The sequence below is a fragment of the Oryctolagus cuniculus genome, chromosome 17, assembly GCF_051225735.1.
Source record: "Oryctolagus cuniculus isolate XC-2025 breed Fujian yellow rabbit chromosome 17, ASM5122573v1, whole genome shotgun sequence".
In the NCBI taxonomy this organism is placed as follows: Eukaryota; Metazoa; Chordata; class Mammalia; order Lagomorpha; family Leporidae; genus Oryctolagus; species Oryctolagus cuniculus.
Genome location: NC_142883.1, coordinates 61,956,770 through 61,973,531, shown reverse-complemented (window position 1 = coordinate 61,973,531; position 16,762 = coordinate 61,956,770). Strand labels below are relative to the sequence as shown.

Genomic DNA, 16,762 nt, shown 5'->3' with positions numbered 1-16,762 from the left:
TTGTATGGAATCTTGAAAACGTTGAATTTGCAGCACAGACAGTAGCACGATGAAAACAGAGTGGGAGGGAGAGGCCGACGGGCACGGATGTCAGGTGCACAGTCTTGAGTTTCAGCATCCAACACGGTGACTACTGTTGTGAATCATGTACTATGAATTTCAACATAACCGAGAGACTGAATTTCAAATGAATCACCATAAAAATGGTAAAGAAGTTCGGGGAGAGAGACATTAATTAGCTTGATCTACTCATTCTACATTGTGTTTATGACTGTATCAAGCCATCACATTTGGTTTGACATGCAACCAGTAGATAGAAGATCTCTCTTCTGTGTCTCTGCCCCTCAAATAAGCAAAAAATAAAAAACTGACCCTGAGATTTTCATTTTTCAGTAACTTAGACATTCTCCATACTTTTTAGATTACCTAAAAAAGATAAAACAAAACAAAAAAAAACCCTCTCGAAAAAAAAAAATCCAGAAACCAGAATTACGACTTTCTTTTTTCGGAAAAAAATTTTTTTAATTTATTTGAAAGGCTCAGAGATATAGAGCTATCTCCCATCTACTGGTTCTCTCCCGAAATGCCCACCATAGCTGAAGGCAGGCCAGATGGAAGCCAGGAGCCTGGAACTGCACACAGGTCTCCCATATGCGGGGCTGGGACCTCCCTATCCCTCCACCCATCTCCTGCTCCAAGGGTGCACATTAGCAGGAAACCAGAGTCAGGAGCACAGCCACGACTCCAAGCCACGCACACTGACACAGGATGGGGGCAACCCAAGTGGCGGCTTAAACTCTGCGCCAAATGCTAGCCCTGGAATCACATCTTCCTGAATATCCAGTAACAGAATTGAAGAAGTCTGTGGCTCCATACCTCCCCAGGTGTCGACGTGGATTCTTTTCCACCACACGTAGAGGAAAAGGAGGGCAGACAGGAAGAACTGGGAGGTGGTGTTCGCCCAGGCAGAACCCCTGCAGGACAAGAAGTCAGCACTGCCCATCAGCAGTCTCCTTCCACATGCAAACCAGCTGACCACCCTGCACGGGCTCTCATGCCACGGCGGGAATCGCAGCCATTGGCTGAGCCCGGAAGTCCCGGACTACTTCCTTTGAACACTTGAAATGCTGAATCCACTTATACTGCACTTGTTCCCCCTCCACCAGGGTTGAACTCTCTGGAAGAACCAAACATTTCTGTTCATCCATGGAAAAACAAAAGAACATTAAGATTCAAAATCTCCACCTCTTCTCCTATCATAGACTTCAATAATGTACCAAATAATTTCTTAAACATAACTAGCTAAAAGGGATTTATTAAACCACGACAAAAATACAGGTCATAGCGGCTTTGCTTCCCAGGACTATAATAAATTGGCTTTCTATTGGCAAATGACCTTGGAGCCCCTTCAGCAGGTGTGATGCCCACTTCATCGTGACAAACGACGTGTCGCCCCATGCTGGCACAGAGACAGGAATTCTGCTCTCTCGCCTACTTTTTTCATTGCACTGTTGCACCAGCCAACGCCTTGAGCAGTTCAAAGTCTTTATTTGACTCCTTTCTACTTTAACATCCAAGGCACCTGGGGTTTTCCAAAGCTGCTTTTCAGGTTGCTTTGTTTTTTCTGGGCTGAGATACAATCACCAGCCCCTGCCCAGAGGGTGGTCAGAGCAGCTAAAGCCCGCCCTCCGCTTCCCTTTAATGCCAGCATCGCCACTCCAGGAGGAGCTGAGGCCTCCTGACCACACAGGCCATGCTTTTCAACTGCACCTGGGAACGTGTGCCCACCCCTACCTGTGATGGCAAAAACTTCTTCCCCCTAAAATAAGAGCAACCCCACTGCCCTTGCTCTGGGTCGCGGCTTCAGAAACAATTCCCTGTGGTCCCCTTATTTTCTGCAAATAAATTATTTGTGTGCCAACTGCTTCTAATGTTTCCCTTTAAAGGCTTGTTTGTTTGAATGGCGGTACCCGCATTAACCATGTGTGTAATGTGTACACACACACACACACACCTCTCCTTACATACCTGAAACAAAGTCTCATGAGAAATAGTTGACGCACCTCTTCTTTTCCCTTTTTTTCTACTGAACTCATAATACATTTCATTTTTACAAAGTACTGGCCACGACCCACTCAACTGACTTCCATGTATAAAGAGACACCCTAGGGCAGGCATTTCACCAAGTGGCTGCTGGGATACCTGTGTCGCACAGCAGAGTGCCTGGGGTTGAGTCCCAGTTCTGGCTTCAAATTGCAGCTTCCTGCTAAGGTGCACCCTGCGGGCAGTGGTGACAGCACAGGTCCTGGGGTCCCTGCCAACCACAGGGGAGACCCAGGTAGGTTCAGCCTCAGCCCAGCCATGGCTGCTATAGGCACGGCTAGGGGGTGAAGCAGTGGACAGAAATATCCTTTCTCTCTCTCTTTCTCTCTCCCTGTCTCTCAGTGGAAGGAAGGGAAGGAAAGAGAACACACTCCCCTAAAGCATCCACAATCCACTGGGGCTGGGGCTCTATCTATCCCTGCGTCTTCAAGAGGGGGTGGGGTCCACACCGGCAGGTTCTCCTTTCTTCGTGGGACCCCCACATCCTCAAGCTTCCTAAAGAGGGGAACGTTCTCAATCTTACAATTCAGAGGCCTTGGGAGAATGCCTGCAGGCCAGTGACCCTCTTGTGTCTCTCTGCCTGAGTCACCCAGCACAGCCTCCCCAGACCACAGCATCTCCCTTCCCTGTGGACATGCAAGCTGCAGCCCACACGTGGCTTCTTCCAAAACATCGTCCCTATCCCTCCACCTGCTCAGCCATTCCCCCCCAGCCACTCCAGCTGCTCCTGGGCGCTCCCCGCTCTGGCTCTGACCTGTGGCATAGTGCACCTGCACACCCCGCGCCAGGCGCCTGTCTTCCCTCGACTGACTGCTTCACCCCCTGGCCCCTCAGCCCCTAGAACAGATGCAGCACCCCCCCAGACACAGTCTGTGCAGAAGGGCTGAGTCACTACTCACACCACTCCGAGGTGCAGGGCGTACAGCAGGAGGGCATTCATGCCCACGTTGAGGACATTCGCGGCAATCCCGGTAATGACTTGGGGCATGATGACGCCCTACAGCCGCCAAGCAAACAAGACATCATCTTTCAGCATGAGTTAGCCGGGTTCACTAGGCAACAGTTCTCAGAGAGGGTGAAGTGAGACAAGACTGGAACAGCCAGGAGTTAAAACAGACGTGCCTCTTCCACCAGTGCTAACCCCCACCAGACCAGACAGAAGTTTGTGAACGTTTTTCAACGACCAGGCAGGTCATGGTGAGACCACTGGCCGGGGAGATGCCAGGGAAAATGTCTGACCCTCTCCGCAGGGCTGCGTTTGGCTCTCAGGGACAAAATGCCCAGTGAGGCCTGTTTGCAGCAGGTGCGCAGTGAACACTCAGCCCTGGGGCTACAGAGCAGGCACGCCTTCCTTCCACTGTGATGCCCACTTGACACTATATGTCACAGAATGTTTCCTTCAGTAAAATGGCTTCGAGGATGCCATCTTGAGGTTTAAAGGCTGGGGGCGGGCTCAGCCGTGGACACTGCTCAGCCATCTCCTGGCCTCAGCCTGCTCCTCCTCACCCAGAGGTTTGGACCCTGTGCACTTTCAGAAATGTGTCCAGGCAGCTCTGGGCCCTCTTCCTCTAGGCAGAAGCCAGGCTGGCTCCAGGCCAGATGTCAAGCTGCTGGCCAGCACCGGAGGAGGCGCAGGATGGCAGGGACGGGGGCGTCATCAGACAGACTCGGAGATGAGCAGGAAAAACCAGGCAGACTCATTCAGGCATCTGTCCTGGACTGGGTGCTGTCCATCCACAAGGCCCCACATCCCCCAGGCAAACAGGAGATCCAGGAAAGAATTAGAGAAAAAACAACATGGCTTTTGGGTAGAAAATTCTCCAAGAATATTTGCTCTACGTTCCAGTACTATGGGGTAAAAATAGGGAAAGAATCTAATACCTGACTTTGTAAATATCTTGTCTGCAGCTGGAACAGGAAGGCTGCCTGTGAGATTAAACAGAAACAAACACTTCTCATTGACATAGAAATATAACCCATTCCCACTGTTTGTTTCCATCCTGGTTTCTAGGATACTTGTTCCCGGTCTGTGACCTCAGTCAGGACCAAACCCACCAAAACCCACACCAGACACACTGGGATGCGCTTTTTTTTTTTTTTTTTTTTTTGGACAGGCAGAGTAGACAGTGAGAGAGAGACAGAGAGAAAGGTCTTCCTTTTTTTTTTTTTTTTCTGTTGGTTCACCCCTCAATGGCCGCTGCGGCCGGTACACCACGCTGATCTGAAGCCAGGAGCCAGGTGCTTCCCCTGGTCTCCCATGGGGTGCAGGGCCCAAGCACTTGGGCCATCCTCCACTGCATTCCCAGGCCACAGCAGAGAGCTGGACTGGAAGAGGGGCAACCAGGACTAGAACCCGGGGTGCCGGCGCCACAGGTGGAGGATTAGCCTAGTGAGCCGCGGCGCCGGCCTGGGATGAGCTTCTCTAACAGCAGCCATGGCCCCAAGGTCCTGAAGGCTCTGATGGGCCTGTGGCCGCATTGCTGCCATACCCCCCGCCCCGGGACCCCAGGAAACATTCTGGGCGGCGAGACTCACGGCAGGAAAGACATTTCTTCCCCTCGTCAGCTTTTGTATTTTGCTTATGCTGCTGGACACCAGAGTGTCACAGGGTCTGACAATCGGTAAGACGGGGACAGCAGGTACGAGAAACTCAGGCTGAGCATCTATGTCAACAGAGGCGGAGGCGGGGGAGGGAGAGGCACCACCTGAGCTGCTTCAGGTCGTGAAACTTACAGGAAGAGCAGGTATAAAAATCATCACGTAGACTTGGGCTATCCTGAAATAATAATAATAAAAAAAAAACAGTCTTCAGTTAACATTACAACATTTCTGGTCATTCTGTCTTCAAATTGAACCCAGGGTATTTTTTTTTTCTAAAACTTAAAACTGCAGCTGATTTGTGTGGGAGGAATTTAATACCAATTTCCAGGGGCTGTGTCTCTGCAACCCACATCACCGTTACCCTAGGCAGGTTACATGGCTGCTTCCTAAGGGGAGGCCTGACAACCTGGCAGCTGCCAGTACTTCCCTCGCACACAAAGTGGAACGCACACAGGAAAAGGAGCCATCCCCGAACAGCGCTGAGAAGTGTTAGACAGTGACAGGACTACCTCCAGTGAGCAGGAAAGAACCTCTGCTAAAGACCACGTGCCAGGGGGTAAAGCCAGAGACCACGCTGGGACTTTAAGCTCTGACTAGCTTGGCCGCCAGCTTCCTGCTGATGGTCACAACGGGAGGCAGAGGGGATGGCCCGTGCTCGGGTCCCTACCACCCCCTTGGAAGACCCAGACTAACTTCCAGACTCCTGGCCTCAGCCCGGCCCAGCCCCGCCTGTTGTGCCCACATGTGGGGAGTGAGCCGCTGGGAGGAAGATGTCTGTCTGTTTCTGTCTCTCTGCCTTTGAAACAAATATTTAAACACAAACAAAGAAACAAATAATAATAATAATAAGCAGCCAACTACATTGCTATTTACTAGAATGCATCAAAAAATTCATGAAAAATGGAATGAAAAGTTAAGTTTCTTTTTTTTTTCCTTAAAGACTTATTTATTTATTTGAAAGTCTGAGGGGCTGTCACTGTGGCGCAGCAGATTAAAGCCCTTGCCTGCAATGCCAGCATCCTGTATGGATGCCGGTTCGAGACCTGGCTGCTCCACTTCTGATCTAGCTCTCTGCTATGCCTGGGAAAGCAGTGGACGATGGCCTACGTGCTTGGGCCCCTTGCATTGGCAGGGGAAAACCCAGAGGAAGCTCCTGGCTCCTGGTTTGGATCAGTGCAGCTCCAGCTGTTGCAGCCAATTGGGGGGTGAACCCCTGGATGGAAGATATCTCTCTCTCTCTCTCTCTCTGCCTCTCCTCTCCCTGTGTAACTGTGTCTTTCAAATAAATCAATAAATCTTAAAAAATTATTAGAAAAGAAAAAAAAGGAAGTCTGAGTTACACAGAGAGAGAAGGAGAGGCAGAGAGAGAGAAAGAGAGAGAGATAGGTCTTCCATCTGTTGGTTCACTCCCCAGTTGGCCGCAATGGCTGGAGCTGTGCTGATCTGAAGCCAGGAGCTTCCTCCAGGTCTCCCATGTGGGTGCAGGGGCCCAAGCACTTGGGCCATCTTCTACTGTTTTCCCAGGCCACAGCAGAGAGCTGGATCAGAAGTGGAGCAGCTGGGACACAAACCGGCACCCATATGGGATGCCGGCACTGCAGACGGCACTTTACCCACTATGCCACAGCGCCGGCCCCGAAAGTTAGGTTTCGATTCAAGGGCACAGTCTCTTGAGCCATCATCTGCTGTCTCACAGAGGCATTAGCAGGAAACTGGATCAGAAGCTGAGGAGCTGGGCTACGAGCTGGCTGTGTGGTATGGGATGCGGGTGTCTCAAACGGAGGTTTAACCCACTGCACCACAACGCTTGCCCCACATGAGCCCTTTGAAGTATCCTCACACCTTTGTCAAGGGAAAAAATACTGTGTGCATTTGCAGACGCAAAAACGGACACGAAAGGGAGACGGGGCCAAGGTCAGGCCACCCTGGTCCTGTGTCTTGTCACACTGGGCAGGCGTCCCCTGGCCCACAGTCACAGCTCCACCAGGTAAATGGCTGAGAAGGTCACTCAGCCGCCTGCTCTTAACCCCGGGGAATTCTGGAACTGGAGAGGCTGCTGACCTGGCGACCTCGGGGTCTTGTTTTAAGAGCAGGAGGAGGCGCTCGGTATTGATGAAGATGGCCCAGCAGGGAAAGCAACACAGCATCAAGATGAGGATCCCTCTCTGCAGAATGACCCCCACACGCTTCAGGTTCTTACCGCCGAAGGACTTTGAGAAAATGAGAGAAAGAAAGAAAGTTAGCACCACCAGGCAGGCCAGGGCCTGGGCCACCCGCCGCAAACAGCTCCTGAGACCCGGGCAGCCCTATTTCCCACTGTCCACTTCCCTTGGGGCAGCTGATGGGGCAGGCGGAGCTTCTGAGTCAGGGCTGTCTGTGAGCTAGCGGCTCCTGTGTCATTTTACCACGTGCAAGGCATCAGCCCCTGCTCCCGGGAAGGTGCAGGCACCAGAGACTGGTGGAAAGAAAAGCTAGAGGTGACCTTGGAGAGTGCCCGGGAGACGGCGTGGGCCTGGGGGCCTCTAGGGGGCAGTGCGGGGCAGGGGTGCTCAGCGGTGGAGGCAGCAAGGCCATGAGGAGGATCTGTGACCATGGAGGCCCAGGGAGTGCTTAGGAGAGCAGACCGCCAGGTGCTCACCAGCTGATGTACAGATAGGCTCGGTGGGGATGGGGAGGAATGGAAAAATATCAACGGTGGCTGAGCCGAGAGAGGGGGTCAGGACCAGGAACGCAAAGAATGTTTTCAAGATGCGTAGGGGAGGGATCATACAGGAAGGGACCAAGGAGCAGACGAGACTCAGAGCACACAATTTGCTGTTTGACAGAATGATAGGAGCCCATCGATCGGGACTGGAGCTCCCGCGCCGGGCCCCGGCAGGTCAGACCAAACCAAAACGGAGTCTCTCCAGCTAAGTGCCACGGCAGCAGCTGAAACTTTAAGGAAGCAGGTGGATCCCAAAACAGACTAGTTCTTCCTGAAAACAGGAGATCCCAGGCTGTCTGAGTCCGTGTAATGAGAAGGCCTCCTCATCTTTTGCCTGGATAGAAAAGTGACCTGAAGTAGCCTAGTGTTTGTGCATCCTTCAAGGACTCTCCCTTACTCTGCTGTTTCCTTGTCTCCACCCTACAAAGGCCACCGTTCTGCCACTGCCCTGTGGGAGGGGTCTCACGTCACTCCGTAGAGCGGAAGCTGCCAATGAAAGCCGCCTGGATCCATAACTAAATCTGTCGTAAGTTTGGATTTGGATGCGGTAAAGCTAACTCTGCTCTATTTTCAGCATTGAACTTGAAACATAAAAGGCAAAAACAAACAACAACAACAAAACGCAGTGGACAGTTTCCTAGGCAGTCTCTATTATTGGTAATTGCCAATAAGAGAGCTACCTGGGGCAAGGTGGGCCTCACCTGAGACATGAGCGTGTCGCAAGCAGAGGCTAAGCCCGTTCCAACTGAAATCCCAGTGACATTCACAACCTGCAAGAAACAACGAGCCAGGTGCATCTGTCACTGTCAACCCAGGGACCATCAAGACCGAAGGCACTACGTTTTTATATTTCAGATCAAATAATGTCTGTATCAACTGTTGAATAGACCTGGAGCCATAATCACTCTGTGTAGAACAGGGAATCTTAAATCCTAGTTTATCTTAAACAAAGCAGGGCATTAGAATTTCTGGATTGAAAGGTAAGCTGGGGCAGGTGGTTGACCGAATAGCAACACTAGCACCCCTCCTGGAAGTGCCTGGGTTTGATTCCCAAGCTCCAGTTCCTGACTTATGCTCACTCTTGAAGCCAGTGGTGATGGCTCAAGAAACTGAGTTCCTGCCACCCACGTGGGAGACCTGGATTGAGTTCCTGGCTCCCAGATTCAACTCTATAGCGTGGAGCCTACAATGAATGGGAGGGCACTTGTGCTCACTTGCTCTCTCTGATCGCAGGAAAAAAAAAAAAACTTCACACACATGAGTATTTTTTTATATTTTTTAAAGATTTATTTATTTGAAAAAAAAAATACACAAAGAGAGAAGGAGAGGCAGAGAGAGACAGAGAGAGAGCGAGGTCTTCCATCTGCTGGCTCACTCCCCAGTTGGTCGCAATGGCTGGAGCTGTGCCAATCTGAAGCCAGGAGTTTCTTCCAGGTCTCCCACATGGGTGCAGGTACCCAAGCACTTGGGCCATCTTCTACTGGTTTCCCAGGCCACAGCAGAGAGCTGGACTGGAAGTATAGCAGTGGGGACTCGAACCAGTACCCATATGGGAAGCCGGCACGGCAGACCGGGGCTTTAACCCGCTGTGCTACAGCGCCAGCCCCGAGTCTATTTTTGTAAACTTGCTGACTCTGCTTGGCTTAGAAGGCTGCTCTTCCTCTACAGCTCACAGCTTCTCCCTTGGTCAAGTCAGCTGGCCAGAGAGCTGTGACCTTGGACCCCACTGCCGACTGCTTTGCTATCACAGTTTTTATCAGACTGAGCTCTGAGAGTATAGCTCTCACTTACAATCGAGGACAGTGTGATAAAAGATGGAACAAAAACCGCTACTTTGTCTCCTGTGCCCAGCTGTCCAGGACACAGGTTTCTTCTTCCCCTCCGCCCTCTTCTCCTGGACCGAGGATTTGCTGAGTGTGCATTAGATACAAATTCCTTTTACTACTTTTACTACTCAGTGTTACAGACTGGGAAGCCCACCTGGTGCCGGGCAGGTGCGATTCCCTGGTGTGTCTTCCTTGGGAAAAGTCTGCTTTCTTGGGGAAAGTTTTATTGCCCGATGTTATTGCGCAAAAGCCATGCCCTTGGGAGAAGGTTGGGACTATCTGCAGAGCTACTGGGATGCCGGCAGGGACTTCCTAGTGTAAAATACTGGGCTGCTTCTAAGGTGCACTTCCAAGCCTGCTGCATGCTACAATTCCCTTGGGAAGAAACTCTCCCACACTGGCTAATTCCCAACTTGCATTGTTGTGTCTTGTTTAGATTGTACCTCCGGAAGTTGCTCAAACGGGGGCGGGGTGGGGGTGAGGGCGAGGGAATTTGGTCAATAGACATAAAAGGAACAAAACTTCTGAGAGCAACGCCTGCACACACAGGCCGGTCACCACTTTCGAGGCCGGGTATCAACAAACAGCTCATCTGCTGTTCCCTTTATGTTTGAGTCCGTCCTTTGTGGGTGGGTGGTCTCAGGGGGGCTTATTTCCCACAGGCACACACCAACCTTCCCACTTGTGGTCTTCAGGGCTTTCCAATGCCATTCTGGATTTGCATTTACTCTAGTCCTGCAATTCTTTTTATTTATTTATTTATTTTGACAGGCAGAGTTAGACAGTGTGAGAGAGAGACAGAGAAAAAGGTCTTCCTTCCATTGGTTCACCCCCCAAATGGCAGCTATGGCTGGCACTGCGCCGATCTGAAGCCAGGAGCTGGGTGCTTCCTCCTGGTCTCCCATGCGGGTGCAGGGCCCAAGCACTTGGGCCATCCTCCACTGCACTCCCGGGCCCCAGCAGAGAGCTGGACTGGAAGAGGAGTAACCAGGACAGAATCCAGTGCCCCGACTGGAACTAGAACCCGGGGTGTCGGCGCCACAGGCGGAGGATTAGCCTAGTGAGCCACAGCACCAGCCTCCTGCAATTCTTATATACAAAACTAGGGGGAAAAAATCTACCATCATTGAGTGATGGAGGGGGCAGAAACGTGGGAAGGAAATCACAAAACCATAGACCCTGAGACCTTAACTTAGTGTTCTCTCCAAGATATACAGGGGGCGCTTCAAAATGTCCACAGGGGGAAAAAAATGAATGAAAAGATCAAAGATAGGGAGGGGCTGGCATTGTGGCGAGGTGGGTGAGGCAGGGCACATCCCCTGTGACGCCAGCATCCCATAGGAACATTGGCTCCAGTCCCAGCTGCTCCACTTCCAACCCAGCTCCCTGTTAATGAGCCTGCGACAGCAGCAGAGGATGGCTAGAGTGCTTGGGCCCCTGCCACCCAGATGGAGCTTCTGGTTCCTGGCTTTGGCTTTGTTGGCCCTGGCCATTGCAGTCATTTGTGGAATGAACCAGCAAATGGAAGATCTCTTTCTCTCTCTCTCTCTCTGAATCTTCCCTCCTCCCTTTATAACTCTGCCTTTCAAACAAATAAATAAATCTTTAAAAAAAATAATAAATTCAGGGCTAGTGCTGTGGCATAGCGGGTAAAGCCGCTACCTGCAGTGCCAGGATCCCATATGGGCACCAGTTCAAGTCTCAGCTGTTCCACTTCTGATCCAGCTCTCTGCTATGGCCTGAGAAAGCAGTAGAAGATGGTTCAAGTCCTGGGGCCCCTGCACCCGTGTGGGAGACCAGGAAGAAGCTCCTGGCTCCTGGCTTTGGATCAGCACAGTTCCAGCCATTGTGGCCATCTGGGGAGTGAATCAGTGTATGGAAGACCTCTCTCTCTCTCTCTCTCTCTCTCTCTCTCTTTCTCTCTCTCTGCCTCTGCCTCTCTGTAACTTGGCCTTTCAAATAAATAAATATTTTCATAAAAAGATAAATTTGTGTTTTTTTCATAATCCATATTTTCCATGAACTTTTTGAAACACCCCATACACACAGATTTCAAGATTTTCTGCACCGAAATAAAGTTAGCTTTTAATCCCATTTGCAACAGCCTCATATTTTTAAATAATTTCGACAAAATAAAACTCTACAAAGACGCCCCACGGTGAAGCCTGAAGCCCTCAGCAGGTCACAGAATGGAAAAGGGGCAGAGAGTGCGGAGATGGCAAAAGGGTGAGGGGCGGCCTCACCTCCCCCACAGAACGCCTGCCCCAGCCAGGCGATCTCACCACGAAAGCTGACCGGAGCTCCGGCGCTCCACGGGCTTCTCAGGGTGCCCCACCCACCACCCACCACCCACAGGGGGCCAGAAGGGGCTTTTTCTGAGACTGAAAAGAAGCCACCCGCTATGGCCAGCAAGAGGAGCATTTTCTCACTTCCACTGAGAGCCTGGACGAAATGCAAAAGAGAAGCAATTTTCACCATGTCAGTAACAAACAAATAAAAATCCGTGCACAAAAGAGCAAAGCCGGTGTCATTTCAATCCACGGCGGAAGGGTGAAATAAGGCTACCACGGGGAACCGTGTAACTCGATAATGGTCTGCAGGTTTGCTGGTTTCTGTGGCTTCTTGGCCAATGGCTGCGAGCTCCTCGCTGGACCCGCAACCTCTGCCACGAACGCGGGCCCAGATGCGTGCGGGGCACGCAAGATGCCTCTCTTCGGTGTGGGCTCCGCGGCGCTCTCCACACCAGAGGCCCGAGGAGCAGGCGGGTCGCGGGTCGCGGGTCGCCACGAGGGAGAAGCCGCGGGGGCCGACGCGCGCGGGGCCCGCCGTACCGGGGGCAGATGGGCAGCACCTACCGAGACGGCGAGGGTGACGGCGTCCAGCTCCACTTTGCCCAGGTGTCCGCAGAAAATGGAGCTGACCAGGCTAATCAGGAAGATCATCAACTGGGCAAGGAACTGCGAGGGGAACAGAGAGGCGCGCGGCTCGACCCCGGGACTCCCCGCCGCCGCGCACGCCAGCACCGCACCGGGTGAGGGGGCCGGGGGCCGGGCCGGGGAAGCCACGCACTCACCACAGGGCCCGCCAGCGCCGCCAGCGCCGCCGCCTCCCGCCGCAGGTCCGGGGACAGCGCGCCCCGCAGGCGCCTCAGACCGCTGCGCCAGCCGGGGGAGCCCCGCACCTTGCGGGGCTGGTGCGCGGCGGCGGCGGCGGCGGGCGCGAGGGGCTTCCCGCCAGCGCGGGGAAGGGGCTCCATGCGGGCGCCTGAGTGCGAGGGCGGTGAGGCGGGAGGCGGGAAGCGGGAGGCGGTGGCTCGGGTCCCAGCCGGCCCCGCGCCGCCGTCCCCGAATCCCACTCCCACGCTCACGCCCGCCCCGTCCAACCGTCGCCGCCTCCCGCGGGACCCCGGGCGCGGGGTGCGGGGCGCGCGCCGCGCTCGAGGGAACCCGAAGTTCTCTGAGGAGACTGTCCGTGGGAAAAACAAAACGTGGGCCAGAGAAGGCCGAGGGGGCCACCCCAGCCCTCCACCCCCGCCGACCCCGCTTCGCTCTCTTTTAGGGGGCGTTTCTGACCCACCTCACCACCACCATCACCACGTCCCCCCATCCCGCTCCTCAGGGTTCAAGTTCAGCTACGCTGGACGGGCCCCGGGGACCGCCTGCCAGTGCGGCCTCCAGGGTTGGAGGAGCCTTGGTGTCCCCCGGGACCTGGCTAGGGGCAGAGTCCAGGGTCCAGGTCCCTGGAGGCCCCTCTAGGTGGCCCTTGAGCAGAAGGGAGAGTGTGTGGTCTCTCTCCCGGAGAGCTGAGGGAGGGGGCGTCAGTGTCCACCCTGAAAGCCACGTTCAGCGCAGGCCTTCGCACCCAGGGCAGTGCCCTGAGCTGGAGACAAGAAGCCTTGTGAGGGCCCTGGCCATGATCCGCAGGGGTGCTGGGCTCTCACAGAAGCTGGCATTTCTGATTTGGTTCCTTATCTGTTCTTCCAGGACAAAGCCGCGCCCCCGGCTCTTGTAACCATCCCAGCAGGGGCCTGTCCCCAGCCCACGGTGAGCTTGCCGAGCTCACAGCGTGTGCCTTCCCCGGGAAGCGGCACTTGCTACAGGAGATGCTTGGAACAGAGGTTCCTTAAACAGACGTGAGACAGGACGGAGGTAAGCAAGGGACAAGGCTTAAAGAGCTCAGAACGGACGGGCAGCTCTCCACAGCGCCCAGGCTACATTCAGATTGGGGTTTCTGAGGGTGTGGGGTGCACTTCTTCCCACCACTCCCCCTCACTCCCAGCCATTCTCCTAGACAAAGGGTTAGCTGGGTGTGAGATCAGTGAAATACCTCCCATGGTTTTGTTTGGTTACCCAGTGTAGGATGGGGGAAGACCACCTATAAGGTTACTGGAGCATAGGCAGGTCTTCCTAGTGTAAAATACTGGGGCTGGAGCTGTGGCCTGAAGCCCCGGCATCCCACATGGGCGCCAGTTCGAGACTCGGCTGCTCCACTTCTATGGCCTGGGAAAGCAGTAGAAGATGGCCCAAGTCCTTGGGCCCCTGCACCCGGATGGGAGACACAGAGGAAGCTCCTGGCTTTGGATCAGCACAGATCTGGCCGTTGCGGCCAATTGAGGAGTGAACCAGTAGATGGAAGACCTCTCTCTCTCTCTCTCTGTGTGTGTAACTCTGACTTTCAAATAAATAAATAAATCTTTTTTTAATTTTTTTTATTTTTTAATTTTTTTTTTGACAGGCAGAGTGGACAGTGAGAGAGAGAGACAGAGAGAAAGTTCTTCCTTTGCCATTGGTTCACCCTCCAATGGCCGCCGTGGCCGGCGCACCGCGCTGATCCAATGGCAGGAGCCAGGTACTTATCCTGGTCTCCCATGGGGTGCAGGGCCCAAGCACTTGGGCCATCCTCCACTGCACTCCCTGGCCACAGCAGAGAGCTGGCCTGGAAGAGGGGCAACCGGGACAGAATCCGGCGCCCCAACCGGGACTAGAACCCGGTGTGCCGGTGCCGCAAGGTGGAGGATTAGCCTAGTGAGCCGCGGCGCCAGCCAAATAAATAAATCTTGAAAAAAAAAAAAAAAAAAAAAAAAAAAAACAAGTAGCAATACATAGTGTAAAATACTGGGCTATTCCTATTCCTAGGCTGCTACATGCCCTTCCACGGGTACTCTGTTTTGCTTAGGCCCCCTGGCTTCTGTCTTCCTGCCTAACAGGATGAAGTAGGGATACTGCTTAGGCTAAGGCCTATAGTGACACCATCCTCCAGTGCCACCCTCCACATCACTGGCAGAAAGGACCAGTTCTTGGTCTACCTCAGTTTCCAACTATTTCCTGTGCCCGCAGTGCCTGAGACCCAGTTCCCACTGGTAGCTTTGGGATCCACAAGGAGGGAAGGCCTATACTTCCGGGAATGGAGGAGGCCTGTACTTCTGGGGAAGAAAAGTCCTTGTCAGGGTCCCCGCGGGTGCCTAAAGGTCAACCAATGAGGATCAGACCCGCCTCAACCTTTAACCCCCACGCCCTGTATCTACAAAAGGCGCTCTCCCAATCTCTGATGCGTGACTTCCCAGCCCCCCCCCCCCCCCCCCCCCGCTCTGTTGGGACTGGGGAACCTCACCCGGGAGCGGAATCCCAATAAAAGCTTGTGAATTAATCCCAATCTCTGACGCGCGACTTCCCAGGCCCCCCGCCCCCCCCCCCCCCCCCCCGTTGGGACTGGGGAACCTCGCCCGGGAGCGGAATCCCAATAAAACTTGTGAATTAATTGATTTGTCTGCCTGGGAAGATTGGTTACATGCCGGATACCTTGCACCCACATGAAGACTGGCAGATGCCAGGGGCCCGTGGAATAACAATTCAAGACGCAGGGAAGGTTTCTTGTAAAATATATTTTAAACAGGAAAGATATTCTGTAAAAGATATTTTGTGAAAGATCTTTTAAACAGTTCACTCATTAAGAATTTTGTATATAGGTTTGTAACGTCAAAGGCAGGAAGCAGAAGCAATGCAAAGCCACGGACCATTGCAAAGAGGACAAGGTAGGCCTCGGTTGAGTCAGTCTTGGGTGAATTATTATTATCCAGTGTCACCTTGCAGACAGCGTCCTGGGCCAGAGTGAGTTTTTTAACTTTGCCTGCATTTCCTCCTTATGCAGATCTGTCTTTGAGTGCGCATCCTCAAAACCCGAAATCTATGGTGCTACTGGATTAGATGAACACAGTTAATTACTACTGCGGTGCTTATGAATCGGAAGACGTCCCAGCTTACAACAGTTCCACTTCAAATGGTCTGACTTCAGAATGTGAGCGCATTAATTAATGATACTGAGTTCATTCATAATTAATGAGAGCGTTAAGCTTTCTGGAGAGATTGTATATGTTTTGGCTTTGGGTCTTGTCTCAAACTCTGAGCAGCTCGCCATCAGCCACACGGTCACAAGGTCAAAGCAGTGAGATTCTCAAGTGTGCTGTGCTACAGAGCTGCAAGGTTCAGTTGGTGCAGGGGATTCAACGCGTTGGCCATTTACAGTCTTGTCAACTGAGGATGGATCCACGGAGACAGACCCCCTTTGGAAGTCTAGTGCATAGTATCACGTGACCGGCCTCCAGCCACATCACTGGGTTCTGACATATACTTTCACTAGAATCCCCGCGAGCAAGACTAAAATGACTCCCAGCAGGAGGAGCCCCCGCCGCAGCGCCAGCTGTTTCCCAGACAAATGCGCGCTATCCTCAGGGCGGACCGGAAGAGGCAGCTCTGGGTGCACCTGCTCGTTCAACTCAGCCCCTTCCTTTCTGTCAGCATCTCTCAGGACAATTCCACCATGGCTGTCAGGGCCCACTTGGGGGAGAGAGAAACTCAATTAGCATCTTAAGAGGAATTTGTTCTTCCATTTGTATGAGAAGGGATACATATATGTGCTAATAACTGAGAGGAAGTTCAGGAAGTAGTTGTTACAGCGACTAAACAGAGAAATCCTATCTCCCAGTGGCTCGCTTTTTCACACACTGATGATCCCATTGTAGTCAGTGTCCATGCTTCCGGGAGCATGCCCCCAAGAGCTAGGTTACCAGTCATAGGTGCGATCTCCAAGGGGCCAACGTTCTACGTATTTCAGAAAGAGAACAAAACAAATGGAGGGGCCAGAGTGGTGGCACCGTGGGTTAAGCCACCACCTGCGATGCTAGCCTCCCTTATGAGTGCCGATTTGAGTCCAGACTGTTCCACTTCCAATCCAGCTCTCTGCTATGGCCTGGGAAAGCAGTAGAAGATGGCCCAAGTGCTTGGGCCCCTGCATCCATGTGGGAGACCAGATAGAAGCATCTGACTCCCAGCTTTGGATCAGTGCAGCTCCGGCCATTGCGGCCATCTGGGAAGTGAACCAGTGGATGGAAGACCTTTCTCTCTGTTTCTACCTCTCTCTGTAACTCTGTCTTTGAAATAAAATAAAATAAATCTTTAAAAAAATGCTCTCAAGAGTTCTGAGGGGAAATCATTTCTAACAATGCCACATAACATGTTTGCCCTGCGTGAAG

The 16,762-nt window shown here is 52.8% G+C and overlaps 2 protein-coding genes across 13 annotated transcripts in view; both read right to left on the bottom strand.

The window, feature by feature from the left end:
- The window catches only part of LOC100339032 (multidrug and toxin extrusion protein 2), a 50,047-nt gene extending 37,437 nt beyond the window's left edge, over window positions 1-12,610 (bottom strand). For all 7 annotated transcript variants that reach the window (XR_007911379.3, XR_007911382.3, XR_515450.4 and 4 more), the window contains exons 1-8: window positions 12,308-12,610; window positions 12,090-12,191; window positions 8,110-8,178; window positions 6,766-6,914; window positions 4,837-4,879; window positions 3,985-4,029; window positions 3,003-3,100; window positions 877-974 (exon numbers count right to left, since the gene is read on the bottom strand). Coding sequence is in view for 2 of the 7 variants with exons in the window: in XM_002722654.5 (XP_002722700.3) it covers window positions 877-974; window positions 3,003-3,100; window positions 3,985-4,029; window positions 4,837-4,879; window positions 6,766-6,914; window positions 8,110-8,178; window positions 12,090-12,191; window positions 12,308-12,490 (787 nt within the window). In the remaining 5 variants the exon portion in view is untranslated. The remainder of the gene's footprint in view (window positions 1-876; window positions 975-3,002; window positions 3,101-3,984; window positions 4,030-4,836; window positions 4,880-6,765; window positions 6,915-8,109; window positions 8,179-12,089; window positions 12,192-12,307) is intronic.
- A 2,489-nt stretch (window positions 12,611-15,099) lies between these two features.
- The window catches only part of SLC47A1 (solute carrier family 47 member 1), a 37,283-nt gene continuing 35,620 nt past the window's right edge, over window positions 15,100-16,762 (bottom strand). For all 6 annotated transcript variants that reach the window (XR_016223458.1, XM_089316629.1, XM_089316628.1 and 3 more), the window contains 1 exon segment: window positions 15,100-16,067. Coding sequence is in view for 5 of the 6 variants with exons in the window: in XM_070059942.2 (XP_069916043.1) it covers window positions 15,841-16,067 (227 nt within the window). In the remaining variant the exon portion in view is untranslated.